Source organism: Pleurodeles waltl, chromosome 6 (assembly GCF_031143425.1).
Source record: "Pleurodeles waltl isolate 20211129_DDA chromosome 6, aPleWal1.hap1.20221129, whole genome shotgun sequence".
Taxonomy (NCBI): domain Eukaryota; kingdom Metazoa; phylum Chordata; class Amphibia; order Caudata; family Salamandridae; genus Pleurodeles; species Pleurodeles waltl.
The window spans coordinates 1,535,978,980-1,536,001,454 of record NC_090445.1 but is presented as its reverse complement, the minus strand read 5'-3'; the positions used below and the strand labels follow the sequence as shown (position 1 = coordinate 1,536,001,454).

At 42.6% G+C, this 22,475-nt stretch overlaps 1 protein-coding gene across 2 annotated transcripts in view; it reads right to left on the bottom strand.

Annotated features, from left to right (window-relative positions):
* NOC2L (NOC2 like nucleolar associated transcriptional repressor) overlaps positions 1–21,109 on the bottom strand; it is a 432,367-nt gene extending 411,258 nt beyond the window's left edge. Inside the window, exon 1 of one of the 2 annotated variants that reach the window (XM_069241122.1) lies at positions 20,993–21,109. In XM_069241122.1, the coding sequence (XP_069097223.1) occupies positions 20,993–21,015 (23 nt within the window). In that variant the 5' untranslated portion in view covers positions 21,016–21,109. Of the gene's footprint in view, positions 1–20,798; positions 20,915–20,992 lie in introns of those variants that run through there. The other variant, XM_069241123.1, reaches the window with a different exon arrangement.
* Between the last annotated feature and the right edge of the window lie 1,366 nt (positions 21,110–22,475).

The window sequence follows — 22,475 nt, the reverse complement described above, 5'->3', positions numbered from 1 at the left end:
ATTTCCTCCCATTTGTTTATAATAAATCTCACTGAAGCAATATTAATAATATAAAGAGGCAAAGGGTCATTGAAGACAATTTTATCAAATTCCTGATCTCACTGCGATATTCAAAGTTCTCATATATACATATATATATATAATTTTCCAAAGAACGGTGCAACCCAGTAAAGCACCAAAAGGCTGCACAATATCCAAGAGCTCGTAGAAAATAGAGAATGAGCACAATTCAAAAAGTCATTCATGTGAAAAAATCGTCAGCTCCATTTATTGAAAAAGGTTCATAAACGCAAATAGAAAAAAGGCACTTTTAAAATGCATATAACATTAATCAATAATGTGCCCAAACCAAACAACATACACACGCTGCCCTGGCCAAATGTCGACGTGTTTCGTCAAAAGCCTTCAACTGGACATAGTTAGAATATTTATGTGTATTAATAGATGACATTATGCACTACGAACATTATAGAATTGAAATGGATTATTAGATATATATTTTTGATATTTAAAACGTCAAAGTTCAATTTAAAGATTATTAGTGGGATGTTGAATGTGCTAATCATTTTTCAAAAAGAGTTCAAGACAGTGAAGTTGCGGGGGTAAACTTAATTGTTAGATCAACACAGAAGCTTCTATTTTTTCCCATTGCAGTTAAGCGGTGATTTTATAACCTATTGTTATCGTTAGGGAATTTTACAGAATTGAAATGGATGGTTACACATATATTTTTGATATTCAACACGCCAAAGTTAAAAATAAAAGATCATTAGTGGGATGTTGAATGTGCTCACTGTTTTTCAAAAAGAGCTCGGGACAGTGAAGTTGGAGGGATAAACACAATTGTCAGACCTATATGGAAGCTTGTATTTTTTCCACTGTAGTTAAAGCACTCATTTTATAACCTATTGTCATCATTAGGTGGAGGGACTCAAGAAAGTTATTTGAGTAAAAGTAATCTTTGGAAATGACATGAGATTAATAGTGTAATTATGGGGAGATTTATTGCGAATGCAGGAATGTTTGTGTTGGAACGTATGTTTAAGTTTATTGTGTTTTGGTAATGTCTATTATGATCACATGATATTTAAGTGTGGCCAAGATGGCGATTTTCAGGTTGACTAAGGCGGTAACGCCAAAACGCGTTCCTGTTTGTGAATAAAACAAATGCTCTTAATGCTCGTGGAGTGCTGTCTTTCCGCGTGACAAGAGGAAAGTGTTGGAGACACATATACAATATATATAATCAGCTTAAACACGTACACTCACACTCAGTCATGCCACATATATCCAAAAGCAACATCACACCACACAGCAAAAAGTCTAAAAGAATTCCATGTAGAATAGGGGTAAAGTGACGTCACTCATCTTAAATAACGCACAGGTACAATTCTTCAGATAAACATCTATGAATAGGTCTTACTAAATTCCATAGACAATAATACATTCTGTTGCTCTTCAGCTGTCTCTATCAGAACAACAAAAAGAAAACCATCTCATGTCCTTAAGTTCATATCTTAATTTGACACATATCAAAATCAAAATAAATGTAATACACTCTGTATAGGTTGTGATTCTTCAAACTGCCCCCTTCTTACTCCTACGAGATGTAGAATGACATGTTTTCCTCCTGCCCTCAGGACCACCTGGAGAGCGGCAATGCCCTCCTTGTAACTGTCACAAGTTGCCGGTGCCCCAATTCATCAGTGTTGCACCTGACCCTTTTTGCAGTGTCCCTCCTTCCTCCTAATATTTCTGACCAGTTTTTGTTGGCTTTAGGACTTTGGGCACTTTCCCAATGCTAAAACAGTGATAAAGTGCATATGCTCTGTGTGTAATTTGTACTGTTGATGTTACTAGTGGGCCTACAGCACTCGTTGTGCCACCCACATTAGTAGCCCTGTAAACATGGCTCAGACCTGCCACTGCAGAGTTTGTGTGCAGTTTGAAACTGCCAATTCGACATGGCAAGTGTACCCACTAGCCAGGCCTAAACCACCCCTCTTACTACATGTCAGGCACCCCTAAGGTGGGCCCTAGGTACCCCAAGAGCAGGGTGCAGTTTATGTCTAAGGCAAGACATATACCAGTGTGTTTTATATGTCCTTACAGTGAAATACTGCCAAATTTGTTTTTCACTGTGCAACGCTTATCTCTCTCATAGGTTAACATGGGGGCTGCCATTAAGTATCCTTAAAGTGCAGATTCCCTTTGAGAGCAGATAAAAATGTGGAGTTTAGGGTCTCTGAACTCACAATTTAAAAATATATCTTTTGGTGAAGTTGTTTTTTTAGTTTTCTGTTTGAAAATGACAAGTTTAAAAAGTAGGCATTTCTTGCTTAAACCATTCTGTGACTCTGGCTGTTTGTGGATTGTCTGTCTGGGTCAGTTTGACAGTTGGGCTGTTTGGCACCTCTCTAGACAGAGACACAAAAGGGGGCGGGGTGTAGCCTGAAGATCCTGATGAGCCATCTGAGCTAGAGGGGAGGGAGTAGTGGTCGTTCACACCTGAAAGGACTGTGCCTGCCCTCACACAATGCAGTCTCCGACCCCCTGGTGTGCGTCTTGGGCCTGGCCCGGACAAGGAGGGATCTTGCAAACACTTGAGACTTTGCTTTGAAGTTTGCAAACTTCAAAGGCAGAACAGCGTATAAGAAGAAGACCCAAAATCCCAGACTTTTAGCATCTTTCAGGAATCAAGAGGAACCTCTGCCAAGGAGAAGAAATGAAGAGCTGAAGGAGGAGTACTGTCCCTTTGCTGTGTTACTTTGCTGGACTGGCCTGCAGTTGCTGCTTCTGCCTGAAAAGAGTGCAAAGGGTGAACTTTGCTGCCTGCACCGTGGCCTGTGGACACCGCTTGTGAGGAGCGCGAAGCACCATCCTGTCCCATAGCCCCGGTCCACCGACGCCAGCAGAATCGCCTCCAGTGTCATCACCAGGCATCCAGCCTGCACCATGGCCTGTGGGCACCGTTCGTGAGGGTCACAAAGCACCGTCCCGCACTGCTGGCTTGGGCCTACCGACGACATCGCTTCCGCAATGATGGCACCGCTGCCTGCACCATGACGTGTGGACACTGCACGTTACACCGCCCGCTACACAATGCAGCCCTGGTCTCACGCTACGCCGCTGGACGCCATCACCGAGCCGCTGCCTGCAGTGTGGCCTGTGGGCACCGCAGGTCGCATCGTCCCACTTCGCACCACAGCCCCGATGCCATCCATGCCAGCACTCCTGACTTATCAGCGATCTACAACGTGTGTGACTTCAAGGGCCTCCTGCACCGACACTGCGATGCCGCTCTCCAGGGCGGGTCTTCCCGACACCGTAGCTGGCCCGCAATGCCGCAGCCGGCCTGAACTGTTGGGTTTTGTTGATCACGACGCCATGATAGCCCCAGGAGGAGCTATTGACTTCAAAGACCGTATTTTTTAGTAAATCTTGCAGAATTCATATTTTTATTACTGTATGTTGGATTCTTATCGTACTTGCTCTTGTTTTAAATAGATAAGTATTGGCTATTTTTCTAAAACTAGTGTGGTGTCCTTTTGTAGTGTTTTCACTGTGTTACTGTGTGTTATGTGCAAATGCTTTACACATTGCTTCTGAGATAAGCCTGACTGCTCGTGCCAAGCTACCAAGGGGGTGAACAGGGGTTATCTGAGCGGGTAGCTCTTTTATCCTGACTAGAGTGAGGGTCCCTCCTTGGACAGGATGCAAACTGACTGCCAAGTAGAGACCCCATTTCTAACAGTCAGGAACACAGATGGTGATACATTTTCTCCACAAGGGTACCACCATTTTTCATGTCATTTAAGGGAATCACTCAACACAGCAGCTTCTTTCTTACTAGTCTCTGGAGACCACTGAATTATCTTCTCATTTCTGAATAGCTGTGATTGTCATTTCTAGACACTGTCCTCCTGCTGGGGAACACGTCCAACAGCTATCTCAGAGTAAATTGGCCTATTACCTCAAAAAGCATGTAGCTTCTCCAAAAGGGTTAGGAATCCACTGCCTGCCCCCAGTCTTTTACACAGCTTCTCTGTTGCAAGGCAGCGGAGCTGATGACTCCACATAGGCAGATTTGCTCTGTGAGATATCATCAGATAATCCTCTTTCTCCGGTAGGCAGGTCTATCTTCTCCACAGATATACAGCTCATGCACACGTTTTGTACAGGTTATCTCTCCCATGGAACCAAGCCAGAAATCAGAACCTGGCTATGAAGCACAAGTATTTAGCTACACTGAGGACTATGTCCCAGCACTGGTCATTGAGAAGCTAGGCTCCCCGACCTCGGTTTCTATGAAATATTTATGCTAGCTGTACAGCTGCAGATTCCAGAGACCCATCTCATAAGCTGGACTCAGCCATTTTGTGATATTTGTTTATTAATCCCCAGAAAGGTCAGTCTGACTTTGTTGTCACTCAAATTTAGCAGGAAATGGGTGCCGAGCATGGTGGTCCTTGGAAGGGTAAATGGAGACAGTCATAAGAAAGAGAGCATAGCTTTTGCAATCAGCTTCTACACAAACTGTCTGTATTAGCACCTCTGGGGAAACAGTGAAGCAAGACGGATACCAGAACTGTCCCTATGTTTCAAAGGGCATCTGCCTCCAGTCTTCCTGCCTGGTCCACTTCAGAGGAACCTATGGATGTTTCCACGATTTACACTGGATATCACGAATATCAAAGTAAATCTGTGCTACCCATACACTCAAAGCACAAGAGCCACACTTCATGTTCCCCCAAATTCACACTCACGACAAGCACAGTGCCCACACACTTTCTATCCCTGTCCACTGCAACCCATGAAATGCTTGATTCACTAGCTCTCGGCAGAGAACTGAACTGATATTAAAGGCACTGAAGTTTGCAACTCAAAAATCAGTTTTAACAGATTACAGCGAGTGTGATTCAGTCACATATGGTCACACCACAACAAAGGTCAAAATACCACCTGTAAAAAAGTGGAAAACTGGGACCTTTTATGGAAAACAAGAAATGTTCCTAACAAGGAATGCCTAGATTAAGGGGGCAGGCAACATACTCTTAATGAGGAGCAACACAGAATATTCCTGACCACTAGAGTCTGGTGTCTTATAGATGCAACAACGAAAAACATGAGGAGATGAGGACTAAAGCACAGAACGAAAAAACAAAAGGTTGATAGGGGTAAATCCAAAGAGGAGGAGGAGGATAGCCCACTTTCCACTGCTGTTCCAGAACCTCCATACCTCAAGCAGAACACCACAGCACATAAACTACACTGGTGGCATTGCTTTACCTGACCAAACAGAAAATCACTATAAGGCCTCTCAACCAAATTTGACAGAAACATCATACTATGTAAAACAATAATTCTACACTCACATCATATAACAAACTGCAACACACCCCATAGTATATGCCTCTGTTCTACTGACACAATACACACTAAAGCCCAACTAGCAGGGCAATGAGCACCAGTCCCTGAAAAAACAAAAGGCAGAATGTAAAGCCATCTAGCTCATCAGTCACCCATGTAGACTGAAAACAGGAAAATTACCTCTCAGAACTAGTCAAGATATAATTCCTTTATTTTACCAGTTTTGTCGTCCACCTCTAGGCTTAAAGGCACTGGAGGACTTTACAGAGCACATCAGTAGCAGTAGTTGGGCAATAAAGGAATAGAAAATGTGCATGTTCAATATAAAATAAACTACATAAAGTATTTACAAAGCTAGCTGGAATAAAGGGTGAATAGGCAGAATAATCAGAAATACCAGCTAAGCAACATATGAATCAACAGGAAGGCAAAGCTGGATGCAGGTGTGTCCAGCTAAATATGCATTAATATGTAAAGTAGATTTGAAAAAGAAATAAACTGAACAACTATACAGCTCTGACTAAACAAGAAGCCAGAGGTTTGGTAACTCAAACAATGTGACATCAGAACTTCGAGTTGAAGGGAGCGGTCTTGATGAGAGGCTTAAATGAGATTGTCCAAGTAACATAGGATCTGTCTGAGGAGCAGAGATGATTTAAGAGGGGATGGAAGAGGGAATAAACTGTAAGGGTTTTGTCTCGCTTTTGATGGGTGGAAAGAAAGGAAGATTACAAGTGAAGGGAGGAACAAAGGGCCAGATGTACCAAAGGATTTTACCCATTCTGTGTCTATGGGAAAAAGCTTTCGTACATATGGCCCAAAGTCCCAAAATTTTGGATACACAACCGTAGAAAGAATGACAGGTTGTGTTTTTTTAAATATTCCAGACTCTAAGAGAAAAGCATCACAGATATTTAGAAGTTGGGTGACCTGACTGGGGTCAGAGTGCTGATATTCTAGGACAAAATAGGCTAGTTTGAAAAGGCATCCACCTTCAACTGAAAGCAATCCCCACCATTAGATTACTTAGGTGATGTAATACTTTCACTACATGGGCAGACGTAATGGGAGATGTACTGAATGGGGATATGTGGATTTGAAAGATCCCTGTGAGAAACGAGTTGCTATGATCTAGTCTGAGAGAGGGCCAGAGCTTCCAATAGCCTCTTAAAGGTCCTGATCAGCATGAAAGTGTTTGGCTCAGAGAGGCTGATCTAGTGATTAAAATTTTCTGTCAAATTATTAGTGTGACTTTGCAAGGTGATGCATATTTTCAAAGAAAAGCCAATAAAATTGCAGTGTTCAATGACTGATTTCCTCTGTAGTATGTTGAAAAAGTCCAGCCAATTGTGCTAGGGTATAGACTAGTGAACATGAGAAAAAAAGATGGAGCTCGTTTTTAAGGGGAATGAATATCAGTGATAGAAAGGCACGCAGGTATCGATGGTCGTTACTTGGGGGTATTATGGGAGAGAGAGACATACAGATATAGGAGCTGAGCACTGGAATAAAGATGATAAATGATGTCAGAGTCGTTTAATAGGTCACCAAGTGAGTAAGGGTTGAAAAGCACAGATAGAGGGGTGGAATAAGAGTTTTGTGGGGCAATCCCCCTGTTTTGACCTGCTTCTGAGATACGAATAGAAGCAGTTCTGAACCATGTCATCCACACCATGCAGGCTATCGCAGTTATATCAAAATGTAATGGTTGAATGTTGAGTGCCTCAGCCAGATGTAGTTTTATGAGCAGGAAAGGGACACCCGCCTCGAGGACGTGCTAAGAATCAGCAAGGGTTTTTAAAATAGATTTTTCAGTGCTACAGCGTGCTTTAATTCTGGTCTGAAATTATTTCAGAAGGTTTTGTCGCAGGTGAACTGTTTGAGTTAATTGTTCATGCAACTTTAGATGGCTTAAGCAGGTGAAAGAAGATCTGACTCTCTGCAAGGGCTGTCTGGTAGATCAGAATCTCAGTACAGATACTTCCCTTGCTACCTCCTTGTCTTGATGATGACCGAAGGGCTGATTGCTATTTGGACTGATACATCAACAATTGTTATTTTGGACTTTTTTTTAGACACTCCTAAAAAGGTAACAATTTATTCTAGTGGTTTGTATATATTCAAACACCTCTCACTATTTAATAAATGTAGTAAACTGTGCAATGTGTAAAACAATTGAGCACCTTCTTTCCCACTCTGGATCAGTGCACGTACATCATTTCAAGCAGATTCGTGCAGAAGCAAAAAGCATGTTTCAAAGCCATGGTTCTGGTTCGAGACAGACAAGAAAAGAATTAGGTCAAATGACACAAAGTGGCTCGGGTGGGTGCAAAACCGGCATAGTGGTAAAACAGAATGTGCGCCACCAGGCAGAGGTTGGTCAGGTCAATAAAAAGGTGTAGACCTGCAGGAGCGAAGTTCCAGGAAATTCAAGTAATGACTGGCAGCATTTTTTGGAAGACTATTTGTAAATCAATTCCATAAAACTTTACTTGTGTATTTTTCTAATGACATATGATCTATATAGTGTCCGTTCCATTCTTATGTCTAACAATGACCCATATTTCACTCTGGGGTGGAAATGCCATCAACACTCAGTGGTGCCAACACTTAAAAAAACCAAGCATTTGCAATGCAATGGGTCTCGCATTTCCTTGAATAAGAACTATTGGCATTGTAAATTCATAGCTGGACTTTTCTTGCCCAAAATTGGTCAAACTCATAATTTTGTTTTTTCCTGCCATTTAATTCCAGTGGCCCTGCATATAACTAAAGCACTTCCATTTATCTTCTTCCTCTAGCTGCAGCAAAAAATTAAAATGTTGCCATTTAGCATCCTAATTTAAATCTGCCATGCTAATTCCATTAGAATACCGCTTTCACCACTCCGACCATCAGAGTTGCTGGTTGGGTAACACAATTCTCCAAGAAAAGACACAAGACAGCCACAGAGGAGAAATAAAATTAGAGGGGTCACCCAAACATATAAACAGAGTGTTTAAACAGTCATGGTGTAATATGGATGTTCCGCTGGCCTGAATCATGTTTGCAATTGTAATAGAGAGACATTATGAAAACATATACAATTATCATGTAAACCAATGGTTCCCAACTTGTGGTCCAGGGACCCCTGGGGGTCCGTGAAACCTCCTCAGCGGGTCTGCAGCTGCTTAGAAAATTAAATAATATCAATAGATTAGGTCCCTAGCTTTCAGTATCAACTTAGTGGGGGGGTTTCCCTGGATTCCAATAATGATTCAGCGGGGTCTCTGGATTCCAGTAATGATAAAGTGGGGGTCCACAGATGGCAAAAGGTTGGGAACCACTGATATAAACCTTTATCAGAAAGAAACTTTCGGCATTAGACTAATTCTCAAAACAGAACCGTTGTCATGTAACCACATTGTTAGACCCTAGAGGGCATAACCGCATGAAGAAAAAAAACAGGAGAAGGTAATACAGTGTAACCATATACTTAGCCCCTAGAGGGCGTTTTAGGGCTAGCAGGGCTATTAAAATGACATTACAAACAAGACCCATAAAACATAACTCCTTCCAGCTATAAAACAACAGTTCCAGCCATGAAAGAGCTTAAATAGATAATGAATGATGGTAGGGGATATTATTTTGGAGTTCCTACTAACATAGTCTGGGTACCCAGAGACGATGTAGAAAAGAGCACATTGTGGTCAATGTTTGAAAGTGGACCTATTGTCGTAGGACCACCACAGTATGAGTTATTAGCAAAAATGTTTTGTAAAGGAATGCCCTGCAAAGCATTATGGGGCAGATTTCTGTGCTACGAATATTTTACTTGGTTGATATGACTGTAATGCTTAGAACAGCCAATGAAAATAGCATTTATAAGTAGCATGGTCATGTAACTATATAGGTAGCCCGACACAAAAAGAAAATGACAATAAATAAATGCAGTGTAACCATATATTTAGCTCTTAGAGGATTGAAGAGCATTACACATTTTCAGGGGTAGCAGACTATAGCAATGATATTACAAAAAAGGCTCCTAAAACACAAGTTGTCCCCAGCTGTAAAACAAAAGTTTAAAAATGAGAGCACCTAAAAAGACATTGAATGGTGGGAGGGGTTATTTTGATGTTACCACTAGCTTAGTGTGGGTATCCGGAGGTGGCCTAGACAGAAAGAGTGTGTCGTGCCGAATGTTTTTGTGGTGGTCCCATTGTCCTGGGGCCACCACCGGCTGAGTTATGAGCAAAAATGTTTTGTAAAAGTAATGGCCTGCACAGCATTTTGGGACGAGTTTCCTGAGTGCAGTGAATATTGTAGTATCGGCTCTCCTGTTGTGCGGGAAGATCCGTTTTCACTTTAAGGATTTCTCTTTTATGTAAAGCATTTACCAATTTCAAGTGTTTTAAGGAGAGAGCCACAAGAAATGACTGATCAGGTAACTGAACAATGTGGCCACCGCTCCAATACCGCTGATCGAATTCACGCTGTTGTGATGTGAGCACCATGGCCACCGTGCAGCACAAAGGAGAGACAAAATAAAAAAATGGTATGCCCATGCTGAAGTATATCGGAAATCGTGCAATAATCCATGTAGCAGGGGCAGTCTGCAAGGCGTGACAAAAACAGCCTCAAGGTGGGACAAACGTACAGAGTTTACCAATTACATCAATTGATTTTTGAAAGGCAAGCATTGGAACAAATTACAGTGATGGGTGAAGTTAAAAGCCCATAATACTTACTACAGGTCAAAGCTCTTGCGCACTCGACCTAAAGAAAATGGCTGCCGTAGAGCATATGAACTGTTAACTCATGTAAAACCATCAGAGGGTGCTCTACTGTCTACTGGTAATAGTTTAGTCATTTTTTTTCTACCACCATTATTTTTTTCATCACTTTTAATGGGCTTTTTTAGGATTCTTCTCACACGCACCACAAGACCACATCTCCCTAAGAAGCACTTTAGGCAGTTTATTGTCCTGTGTCTGGGTCTTATGCTTTGCTGGGTACAATATTATGTATAAAAATTATTCCTATAATTTACAGCGTCGCCCCTAATAATGATGGACAAATTCATTGAATTGTAATATATGTTGTTTTGTATACACTCAATGACCAGTTGAATACATGTTTTTCTACCTCAAGGTTCTTAGCTTTTCTGAATAATACAGATACCCATACAGATTGTGAGCAGTTTTTTGATTCTCAGTTGGCAATGTTAGCAGTGGACCACAAATACAATCTGGGTTTGTTTACAGTTAGCATTCTCTTAAATTGAGCAAATGTTTAAAAATCTGACAAAGCAATTAACAATACAAGTCCACAGAAAATAAATTAAGAAAGGATTCAATGGATCCAATTCACCCCACTCACTCCCATATCCACCCCACTGCAAGCCAGTCCACGATCCACCCCACTCCAATCCAAAGCAATCTGTCTCACACCAGTTAAACCCCATTCCAATCCAAAAAAATCTTCGCAACTCCAAAACAATCTGCCCCACTGCAATCCAAAACAGTCTGTCCACTCTGATCTTCCCCACTCCAGTCCAAAACAGTCTTCCCCACTTAAGTTCAAAACAATCTACTTCACTCCAATCCAAAACAATCTGCCCCTTCCAATCCAAAATAATCTACTTCGCTCCAAACCAAAACAATCTGACTCACTCTAATCAGCCCTATCCCAATCCAAAACTATCTGCCTCCCTCCAATCCAAAATAAATGTCCCACTCCAAGCCAATACAGTCCATCCCATTCCAGTCCACCCCACTCAATCATCCACCCCCCCTAATGCCATCCATCCACCCCACTCCAATCCATTGCACTCTAATCCAGCCAAATCCATCCCACTCAAATCCACCCCACCCACCCCAATCCAGTCCACTTCACCCCACCCCAATCCAGTCCACTTCACCCCACCCCAATCCAGTCCACTTCACCCCACCCCAATCCAGTCCACTTCACCCCACCCCAATCCAGTCCACTTCACCCCACCCCAATCCAGTCCACTTCACCCCACCCCAATCCAGTCCACTTCATCCCACCCCAATCCAGTCCACTTCATCCCACCCCAATCCAGTCCACTTCATCCCACCCCAATCCAGTCCACTTCATCCCACTCCAATCCACCTCACTCCAGTCCAACCCAATCCAGTCCAATCCACTTAATCCATTTTACCCCCTCCACCCCAATGCAATCCACCCCCCACTGCTATCCATTCCCACCCACCAAATTTTAATCCACCCCACCCCACTTCAATCTACCCCACCCAATCCACCAGGTACAATCCACCCAGTCCAATGCACCCTACCGCGCTCCAATCCATCACTCTCCAGTCAAGGGTAATCCACCCCTCTCATATCCCATATAATTAGGCCCACTCCACTTTAATTCACCCAACTACAAACCACCCTACTCTAATACAATACAATCCACCCCATTTCAGACCACCTCACTCCAATCTAATCCACCCCGTCCAGTCCCCCACTCCAATCAGTCCACCCAAGTCTACTTCAATCTACCCCACCAAACTCTGCACCACTGAACTCTACTTCCTTATACTCAACTTTGTGACACTCTACTACCCCTACGGGTTAGACTAAGCACAAACCTAAATCTAGTCCTAATCCTAAACTAAACAGACCCGAAACACAAACTGCTAACCTGTAATGAAAATAAACGCCTAAATATAATACTAATTCTGAATCCAACTTTAAACATAACACAAAGCACAAGTGTAACTCTAACCCTAAACGTAAACAAAACACGAAATACATGCATAACACTAATCTTAACCATCAACCTAACACTAGATATAACTCTAAATTTAAACATAAATCTCAGCTGAAGCATAACCCTAACGCTGTAGTGTAGCCATTTTTAATATAGCCTTTGCGGGTTTGCTTTAAGCATTAGGCCTCTGTGCACTTTGTTCTAGATGCATTTTATTCAGCCTCGCACTGTTATTTTTCTATGACCAGTTTCACTGTCTTGTTTTATTTTCTTCTATCACACTGTTTAGCTTACTTCAGCACCGGAGTTCTCAAACAATACATTCTTGCTCGCTCTGTGCTACAGTCAAGGATACAGTCTGGTACATTGCCGATAGACGTGGTAGGCGTTTAGTCTTTAGGGTTCGTAGAAAGTACATGAGAGCCTACGCGACAACGCTAAACTTAAAAGTAACCCTAAACACATGCACATCGCCAATGCTAGTTGTAAATATACCCTTGGAGCAATCAGAATGCAAATTCGGACCTAAGTATAAAAATAAATGTGAGCCTAACACATGTATCTCTAAAGCTAACCTTAAACCTAAGGTTAAGCATAATCCTAACTGTAACTCGAACCCTATTTTTAATTGCAGTGCTAAACCAAAGCCTAACACCAACTGTGACCCTCCAAATAACCATAAACACAAGCCTAAACCTAATCCTAACTTTAAGGATGTGACTAAGCACAAACCCACTGCTAACATTAACCTTAGTAAGAAATCTAAACAGAACCCTAAATACACTTCTGATGATAACCATAGCCCCATATTTGAACCAACCCATGATTATAGTAATCCCAGAGTGCTACGATACCAAAAGGTAGAAGGGCGCAATGCAACTATCAAGCAATTTAAAATACCATCATGTGGCAAACAGCAATTCTTTAAAGTAAGCATATCATTGGTCTTTTTTTAAATAAAAAACACAAGCTTTATTCGGACATAAATAACCATCAAAGTAGCAAAAAAAAAAAAAAAGCACACAATAGTCCAAAAATTACAAATTAGATAAAAAAATAAATAAGAATTAAAAACATCATTCAAAATGTACAATAAACTAAACATCTCTAGTTTCTTGTCCTACATCATACATATTTAAATTACTATATTTTTAAAAGACAAGTACGTATATGCCATGCGGCCACAAGAAACTTGCTACCGGCATAAATCAAATCAGTCAAAGTATCGCTCTTCAAGATCCTTAAGGCGATACAAATTGCCCAAATTCCGACAGACTGGACAAATCCACTTACAGCGGGGAAGAGCATACACTGGACAAAAAAACAAAGTGTTTGACAGATTCAAGAGCATCATTACAGCCAGGACATAAATTAGATATTGGTGTTGATCTCCAGCTACCAGTTAAAGACAATAGCGGTAAACACCCAAAACGGAAACAGGCGTACAAGCTCTTACCCAATGAGTCGGAAATAACGTCTAGATAAGATTCAAACTGGGGATACAACTTAAAATCAAGAAATTGGTTAGTCAATCGTCCATGTGATGTACAAAGAAGGTAGTTATTTCTAACACAGGACCAGTAAACTGATTTCAGAGATTGTTTCTGGGCCTTTCCTAAATTCTGTGGATTTCCCCAGTAGTTCCCAAGTCCCAAAATACAAAACCAATTTCACACATGCCTGAGCCATGGGGTATAGGCTGCATTGGGTCTTTTTAAGATATCAATAAGGGAGTCCCTCTAAATAGTAAGCTCTGGTGTGTGCCAGATCCTTACCAAAATGAGTAAGGGTCTCAGAGCTATCATATCAGAAATGCGATTAAACCCAAGATCCAAAAACACAGAAATCAAGGGTGTGCTACGTGGACAGGCAAGTGGTGCTCTGGCGAAACTATTTTCGCCCACAGACAATTTGGTGGTATTACAAAATCCCCACACCTCAGCACCATAGGCAGCAGCACTTTGCGCTTTTGCCAAATAGAGCTTAATAGCCGGGCAAATGGCTTTTGTGGCAATACTTTTATAAAAGCGCAAGATGGCGCCTGGCCCGTGTTGAAGAAGTGACTCACTTTTAATAATTTGATCCTCCCAATGTAAATTGTTTGAGATCCTCACTCCCAGATAGTCTATTGAATTGACCTTGCTTAAAGGGGCCCCATCTAAAATAATGATACATCTCCTAGCTGGTCCTGAACTGAACACCATTAATTTGGTTTTGCTCACGTTCAGTTCCAGGCCATAATCTGCACAAAATGTTGTAAACCTGTCAACAAGAATCTGGAGACCCATTGGGGTCTTAGAGATGAGTAGGGAGTCATCTGCAAAAAGTAATATGGGAATTTTCTGCGCATTTAGGGAGGGGGCATCGTTTTGACAGAGAGACACAGCTTGTATCACCTTGTTTATAAATAAAGTAAATAGGGTTGGTGCCAAGACACTCCCTTGACGAACCTCCAGCTGAATGGCAATATGATCTATTAATTCTCCCTGATTACCCCATCTCACCTGGGCATATGTGTTCTTGTGTAGCCGCTGTAGTAGAAGGATTATGTTGGCAGGAGTACCCATTCTATGCAGAACACCCTATAGCTTTTCTCTGGGGAACATGTCAAAAGCAGACCGAAGATCCACAAAAGCGACATATACATTTTGTTTAGCAAGGACTACATATTTCCAATATAGGAGGGACAGCCTAAAAACCTGGTCCACTGTACTGCTTTTTGGGCGAAAGCCCGACTGGAGTGGGGATAGAACCTGATGGGCTTGAGCCCAATCCAACAGCCTTAGCTGCTGCTTAGAGAAGATTTTCTGGAGGTTATCAATAAGACTAATGGGTCTGTAATTTACAGGGGAGCTCACATCATCCTTTTTATAAATGGGAATTATTTTGGCCCCTTTCCAGGTACTAGGTATTGTGCCCCAAGCTGCTATAACATTTGAGATCATGTTTATATACCAGGACCAAATTACTGGTTCAGATTTATATAGATCCCCCGGTATCTTATCAGGGCCTGGTGCTTTAGCAGATTTTTAGGAGTTAATTGTAGATGTAGTTTCCCCCAGTGTGAAAACAATGAGGTCATCATGGTTAGAAGTATCCATTCCTTGATCGTCAGGCAAAAAGCATGTGTTAACCGACTGCTGGGGGGATGATTCATAAGTTGAAGAATTACAAGGTAGAGCATAGGTTTGGAAAAATGGTCCACCCAGCTTTCTGGTTGAATATGAGTGCAAACTGTGCTCTTGCCCCCTTTATGTCTATTAGGCAGTAGCTTCCAAAATGACGCATTATCATCATGTTTAGTTGTATCAAGCAGATTCTGCCAGGTTGTGTCTTCCCAACTTTTCTTTGTCTGTGTTATGATCTTATGATAGGCGAATCTAGCTGTTCTAATCGCCCCCTGTGAATGAGACATAATAGCTGATTTAATGCTAATTTGGCCGTAGGACAGTCTTTGTTAAACCACTCTCTAATTTTGTAATCAGCAGATTGCTTGGTAGTGATCTTCCTATAAAAGATATTCTGTAATTTGTGTATCATTTCTTCATGAATGCTGAGGATTGGAATATTACTAACCTCAAGCTCCTTGTAGTTAGCAATGACATCAACAAACAGTTGGTAAATTTCCTTGATCAAGTAAGGGTTAGACATTACTTTTGGCCAGCTAACATGAATGTAACTGTTATCCAAAAGTGGCTCTGGGACCACAGTAAGATGGATGTTCTGTGTTCTCCTAAATACACCGATGTGTACAGTAAGAAGCAGGGGATTGTGATCACTCTTGTGACGAAAGTCCACCTTCATATCTTTTAATGATGGCCATATATTCAGACAGCTGAGCCAAGGTCCGAGACTCTAGTCCCCGTGGGACAGACCTGGCATATACATCAATTATAGTTATCTTGAAATCTCGATCAAATACCAACTGGACACCCAATATATCAGGGGAATCTATTTTTAATGCAAAGTGATCACACTGTAATTTCTTATTTAGCAATATTGGTAGACCCCCTTTGGCATGGCAGATTTACCCCCCCCCCCCCTGTGGGCTGGGCCACGGCATAGTATGATAAAAACCCATCCAAGGAAACTGGGTCATCATCCCAAGTCTCCTGGAATAGGAATATATCCTGCTTATTTATATAGTTAACCCACTCAGGATCCCCCCAACTACCTGTCTAGCACAGCCAGCTTCCAAGTCATAATAGAAAAATCAGAGCTAGTTACCAGGACTCTAGGCCTGGAGCACTGGGCTTCCCTATGATTTGTAATCTCAACAGATGCTCCAGGTTTGGCGTCAGAAGTCGAGGTTGAGGCTATTGGATAAGGATCTGTGTATAGTCAGTCAGCTTCTGATAATGTATGGAAGTGATTTGCTGCCGGAGCCAGAACATGCTTTTGGCTACGGTCAAACTTCCCGCCCCCTGGACCACCACGGAATGTGAGTGGACTGCCAATGGGCGGGGAAAGTTTGAGTCTGATACCAACCCCTCTGGAGTTCCTAAAATGGTAAGTACGTAATTTAAAATCAATGAGATTATCCACCAGCAGCCTATCCACAAAACGAATAGAAATAAAATCACAATTTGAACCAAGCTGACTAGGTCTACCCACCTCAAGAATGCGTGAATAACTGAAAGGCAATTACGCTGGACTCGTAGCCAATAAATGACCTTATTTATCAGGGAATCCTGGGTTTCCAGAGAACCAGGGGGCAACTTAGGTACCTCGACCATGTAGATGGTGCCTCCTTTGCTCCACATACCTCGGCTGTGTTTCTTAAGAACTGGCCGACTCATTCCAGTCTGATGTAAGACATCATCAGTTGACTTAATATGATGTATTGTGGGAGTGGCTGCTCCAGCAGGCTCCTGGGTATCTGCAACCCCTCAGGAACCCTTAGTATAATCAGCAGGCTGGGCTTTAATGGACCTCTCTGACCCAATGGGATTCCTGCCCTTAATATCAGTATTATACTTCCGCCTTACAAACGCAGGCGCGACCTGGGACCCCTCAATGTGGGGTGCAGATGAACTTTCAAGAGGGAAAATAATAACAGGCCCTAAAGGTTGGTTGCCTGCTCGGGGCCTAGATCCAGGCACTGTAATGACAGTAAGCAAGCCCCCCTGAAGCAGGCAGAGTCCCATCCCTGTTTGACCTCAAACACTTGCACGCACACTTCTGTGCCAGCTCCCCCGTTAGGTTGTCCATTAACAACAGCAACAGGCTCTTGACTTCGTCCAGGTTCTGAAGAATGAAAGCCAGATCAGGTTTACCACAAGACAATGGCAGTCTACCCATGTCCAAGGGTGGATTGGCCGCAACGTTGTCATCTACACAAGCTCCAGGATGTAAATATGTATCACAAACACTGGGCCCCCCCATTCTCCACCAGGGGCCCATACTAGCTAGAACCTCAGGACTTAGTGGAGGATGGGAAGCCTCTTTCCCCACAAGAGGGCCATCTGTAGCATGTAATGCAGCGTCCAAATCACTAGAGAAGGTAGTGGTCGACACAGGAGAAGAATTAGGTCTAAGAGTTTGGGGCACAGTGTTTAGTTCAGTCTCCTTGGAGTGAATAGACCAGTGGTTCCCAACCTTTTGACTTCTGTGGACCCCTATTTTATCAATACTGGAGCCCGGGGACCCCCACCGAATCCTTATTGGAACCTGGGGACCCCCACTGAGTCATTACTGATAGCTGGGACCTAATATTATTAAATATTTTAAGCAGTCGCGGACCCCCTGAGGAGGCTTCGCGGCCCCCCAGGGGTCCCCGGCCCACAGGTTGGGAACCACTGGAATAGACAGCGGCGACTTTTTCTTAAATATATCAGGAATTTTTGTAACAGAGGTGCCGCATTTTATAGATGGTAGGATGGAATTGCTTATCAAAATAGCCTCCACTTCTTCAAATAATAGATCAATATACTCTAAGGGGTTACTTCCTTTGTTGGGCAAAGAACTCATTTTATTGTTTGACTTTTTTAATTACCATTAGAGTATGTGGGGGCATCCACAGCTTTGCCTTTCCCCATCTCTGAACAGTGGGTAGTATAAACAAAAGCAGTAAGTAAAACCTGCAATCAACTTACTTAACAGAAGTCAGGGAAATGCACCCAGCCCAGCCTCTATTGGGCGAAGGCAGGCCCGTCTTGGCCCAGTCATCGTCCGGGCACGCACCGCGCTGTGTCGGCCTAATGTGCTTAAAAACGCGAGATGAAGCTGAGGAGCATGGGGGACGTAGTCCCACCCCAGGCGATGCGGCCGAGAGAATGTGTCCCAACAAGTAGCGCGTCCCTCGATGTGTCGGCCTAATGCACTTAAAAGCGCGAGATGAAGCTGAGGAGCCTGGGGGACATAGTCCAACCCCAGCTGATGCGACTGAGAGAATGTGTCCCAACAAGTAGAACGTCCCATCAATAGTCTTATATAACCAATGAGCACACCCTTGCCAGCTCCCTATATAATCAGTCAGTAAATTACTGCAGTTTTCCCTATGCTCAGCCAGCACAATGTCAAATCCCCTTGAATGTAATATTTATAATTTCTCTTCCCCTTTTCCAGTTGTTGTACTTGACTCTTTTCCAGCCGACTGTCTGATGACCTACAGACAGAAGGGTGCCCACCCAGCAACAACTAGACTTTTGAATGTAACCTATTAGATTTGCCAGTTCTTTTTGCTGAAGCTGTTCACCATCAGGCCTGTTGCCTGAGGAACATTGAAAAAATCACAGACGCTTACAGAGAAGTTCGCAGCTTGGCAACCACTTTTCATCTGTGAGCACACACCGCAGTACTTGTGTGGTCAAGCAAGGCTGGAACAGGATCACCCAGGACATTTTTGTTGGGTAGGTATATTTTGTATTAATCTCTGGTTTTCCATATTGGTTATTTTAGTCCTATTTTACTCATAAAATATTTCTCTTAATTTTAAAATTGGTGGTGAAGTTTTATTGTGGTTAATGTGATTTTTTTCGGCTATATGTACAATACTGAAGTACGTTACACACTGCCTCTTATTTAAGCCTGATTGCTTTATGTCAGATGAGCAGGGTTTGAGCACAGGTTTATTTTATTAAATTGTGTGACTTCTACCACTGTATGGCTTCATCCTGGGAGGTGGACTCCTGTCCATCCCAAATAATAATCCACTTTCCCTCAAGGGATAACTGCATCATATGTTTTTGTGTTCATGCAGTGGAATAGAAAAGAACTGTCAAACTGTTTGCCTATTTGCCCCATTCTACTACTGTGAACTCCAAAGTAACCTTTCCTAGACTCTTCCTCCCTTTGCCCCTCCTGTCTCACCCCAAACATCGATAGTTTACTACTTTGATCGCCTAAACAACTCTACTAAATTCCCCCTCATTTATCTCCCCTTTATCTCATCCCAAACCTCATTTTACTACTATGATCTCCCTAATCCTTTTCTACAGACTCTTCCCTCCTCCATCTCTCTTTACTCATCCTAAACATAATCTTACTATGATCTCCCAATTAACACTTCAGGATTCTTCAATCTCCATCCGTCCATTGTTCTATTCAATCCAACTAAAAGACTCACATGTGCACCACTCAAATTAACTCATATTTCTATAGACTAATCCTTTTGGGTTACGGAGTAGTGTGCTACTCGCCGAACAGCGCTCCAACACCTTGTCAGAGGTAGTAAGCGCTATATAAATACAATTACATGATTAAAACAAGAACATATCCTGAACTTTTCAATAATCAGAAACCTGACATAATTGAAGCGTTAGGCTGGCACAAAGTTATCCAGTTGTCAGAAAGCTGGCCCAAACTGAACCCACTGAGAAACAGGGCTTCTGCATTTTCACAAGCTTATGGATATTCAAAGATTTGACATAGAGTCCCAATATGTTCTAAACCTTTTATAATCATGAGGGTGGCGTAACCAAAGCCTAAATATAAATATAATACAAACCATTACAAAATATAAGTGCTGTCATAATATTAGAGGCTGTTATTGAAGTTTTGATATAATTAAATTGACGTCATCTGCCTGCTCGCTTCAGGACACTGGATGGAACCTGTGTATTTCTTTTAATAATATAGCTGTTATCTCTAAAACTGCGCCACTAGTTAGAGATCCATCCTTACAACTGCTCCCACAGATATGAAGGCTGGGCCACGTCTGCTCCCCAGGCTACAGAGTCCATCTCTGGAGTGGCTTCCCTGCTATATAACTCATCCTCGTGGCTGTTACCACACCTATATGGACTGGCCAGTAAAGCCTGCGCCAACGAGAGCCTGCACCTGCATGCACCACCGTAGCTCTTGCACCAACTACAAAGGCTGCACCAGATATCGATATTTCACCACACAACTGCACCATCTGTCCAGTCTGCTCCCTTCTCCTCACTTACTACCCCTGTTAAAAATGACCCTAGAACTAAAGTGCCGTGGAGTTGCTTCCTAAAACATACAGCTCACAAAAATGCCATCTAAGCTACAACTCCCTAGACCTGTTATGAAGCAATAGAGCGTACCGAAGCAACTACACAAGTTACCACGCACACTTGCTTTCTCTTGCCAGTTTTCCCACCCTGCTGTCCCTGCTACAGACGTTTCTCACAGCTGACATCTAACCAGCAGAACTTCCCACAAAGGTGTCACCTGCCCACACGTTTCCCACATCTAGATAAAAGGTTGTCATGGCCGCTTGGTCTTCTGCCCTGTGTTCTACCTTCTTCCTACAGCTGAACTTCTCGCATGTTCGTCTCTTAACACACATCCACACGCGCTGGACGCATTTTACCCTTCCGTTGAAAACCCGCTCATCTTTTATGCCCTAGGTCCGCGCAACCCACACTCCGCACATAACACAGCTTATTCCTTCAAACTACACTTATTACAAGCCGGATGCCTGTACTTTCTCACCTCTTGCTGCCCGGTGCCGCCATGCTTGTTTTCTTGCAGCGTGCGAGTCAAGCGCTTCCGGTTCAATGCGCGATTCTTAAGAAGAGGGCGTGGTTTGAGGTGGATATAGCCGAATAGTCTCTGCGATCCTCCCATGGAGAACAGTTAAACTGAGCAGTCGGTCGGGCCAATGGAGAGTGTACCGGAAAGTAAATACCAGGTGTTAGGGCAGAGGTGGCATCGCTTGGGACCATAGATGTCACCACGCTGATCCCGTGAAACAACTTAAATTTGACTGCTTAAATGTGACACCATGCCCTTAGTATGACTTAAAGAGATGATTTTGTCAGTTCAGGCTTTTTTTAACGTTCCTTCGCATGTCATTTTCTAACCCACGCTTGTGATTGTGAAAGAGACTACAGCAAGCCCCAGATTACAAAACCGATACATGGTCAAGCCTGGCTAATGTTGGACATGAATGATACAGTTATGTGAAGGTTTTCTGCTGCATACTTCCTATAATTCTCTTGAATCCTACCAGTAGGTAATCCGCCCTGCCACGTGTCTCGTGTTAGAATAACGCATTTTCGGTCATTTTCTCCGCATTACCGTAATTCCTGAGATTGACAGCAAATCCTGAAGTGCGGTAAAATTTTATTGATTCACTTTCTCACTTTGCCAGGTAAAATCTGAGTAGTGTTTATGAAAGGCCACAAGGTGGCGCTGGTGTACAATAGGAGGTTTAGGATTCTTGTTATATTACGATATTTAAATGGTTCTCTCTTCTTCATTCCTCGATTCTGCTTGCAGGAACGTGTAATCGTATTTTATATAGCGCTAACTACCCCTGACGAGGCGTCGAAAGTGTCACTCATTGTCTTTGAAATTTCATAATTACGCTGAAATTTTGAAAATGTCACACATAGCAATCTGAAACCTTGGTAGCTATGTGGGTACTGGAGGTTTTCTAGTGGGGATTTTAAAAATCAGACCGGTCGAGCACCTTTTAACTTGGTGTGAGAAAAAAAACGAGGAAAGCCACCTTTATTAAAAGTCTCAATTAAACAGTTCTAATGTTAACTCGCAAAAACAGAACATTTATTGTCGGCACCAACTAAACCTGGCAAGAAAAATGTTGTGCTTAAACATAGGAAACGCAGGAACTACAGATATTTCAATAGACGTGATCCACGTTAGCCCTTGCTCACAAAATAAATCTTTGCACACCCATACATGTCGCCAGGGGCCGGTGGGGACATATGCACCGATCAGCTAAGTGACACAATTTGTATCTAGGACCTCAACCAATAAACTATTGAGTGGGACGCAAAAACATCACTGCCAGAATTAAATCTGTCAGTTATGATTTTGGACTCAGTAGTTTATTGGTTGAACTCCCAGTTACAGTCAAAATGGATGCTAGCTAGATGGAGGAATCTGACTCCCATTTTTGCATCCTGCATATCCCGGACACCCTCAGTTCTTTGTCAGTGAGTGATCAAGT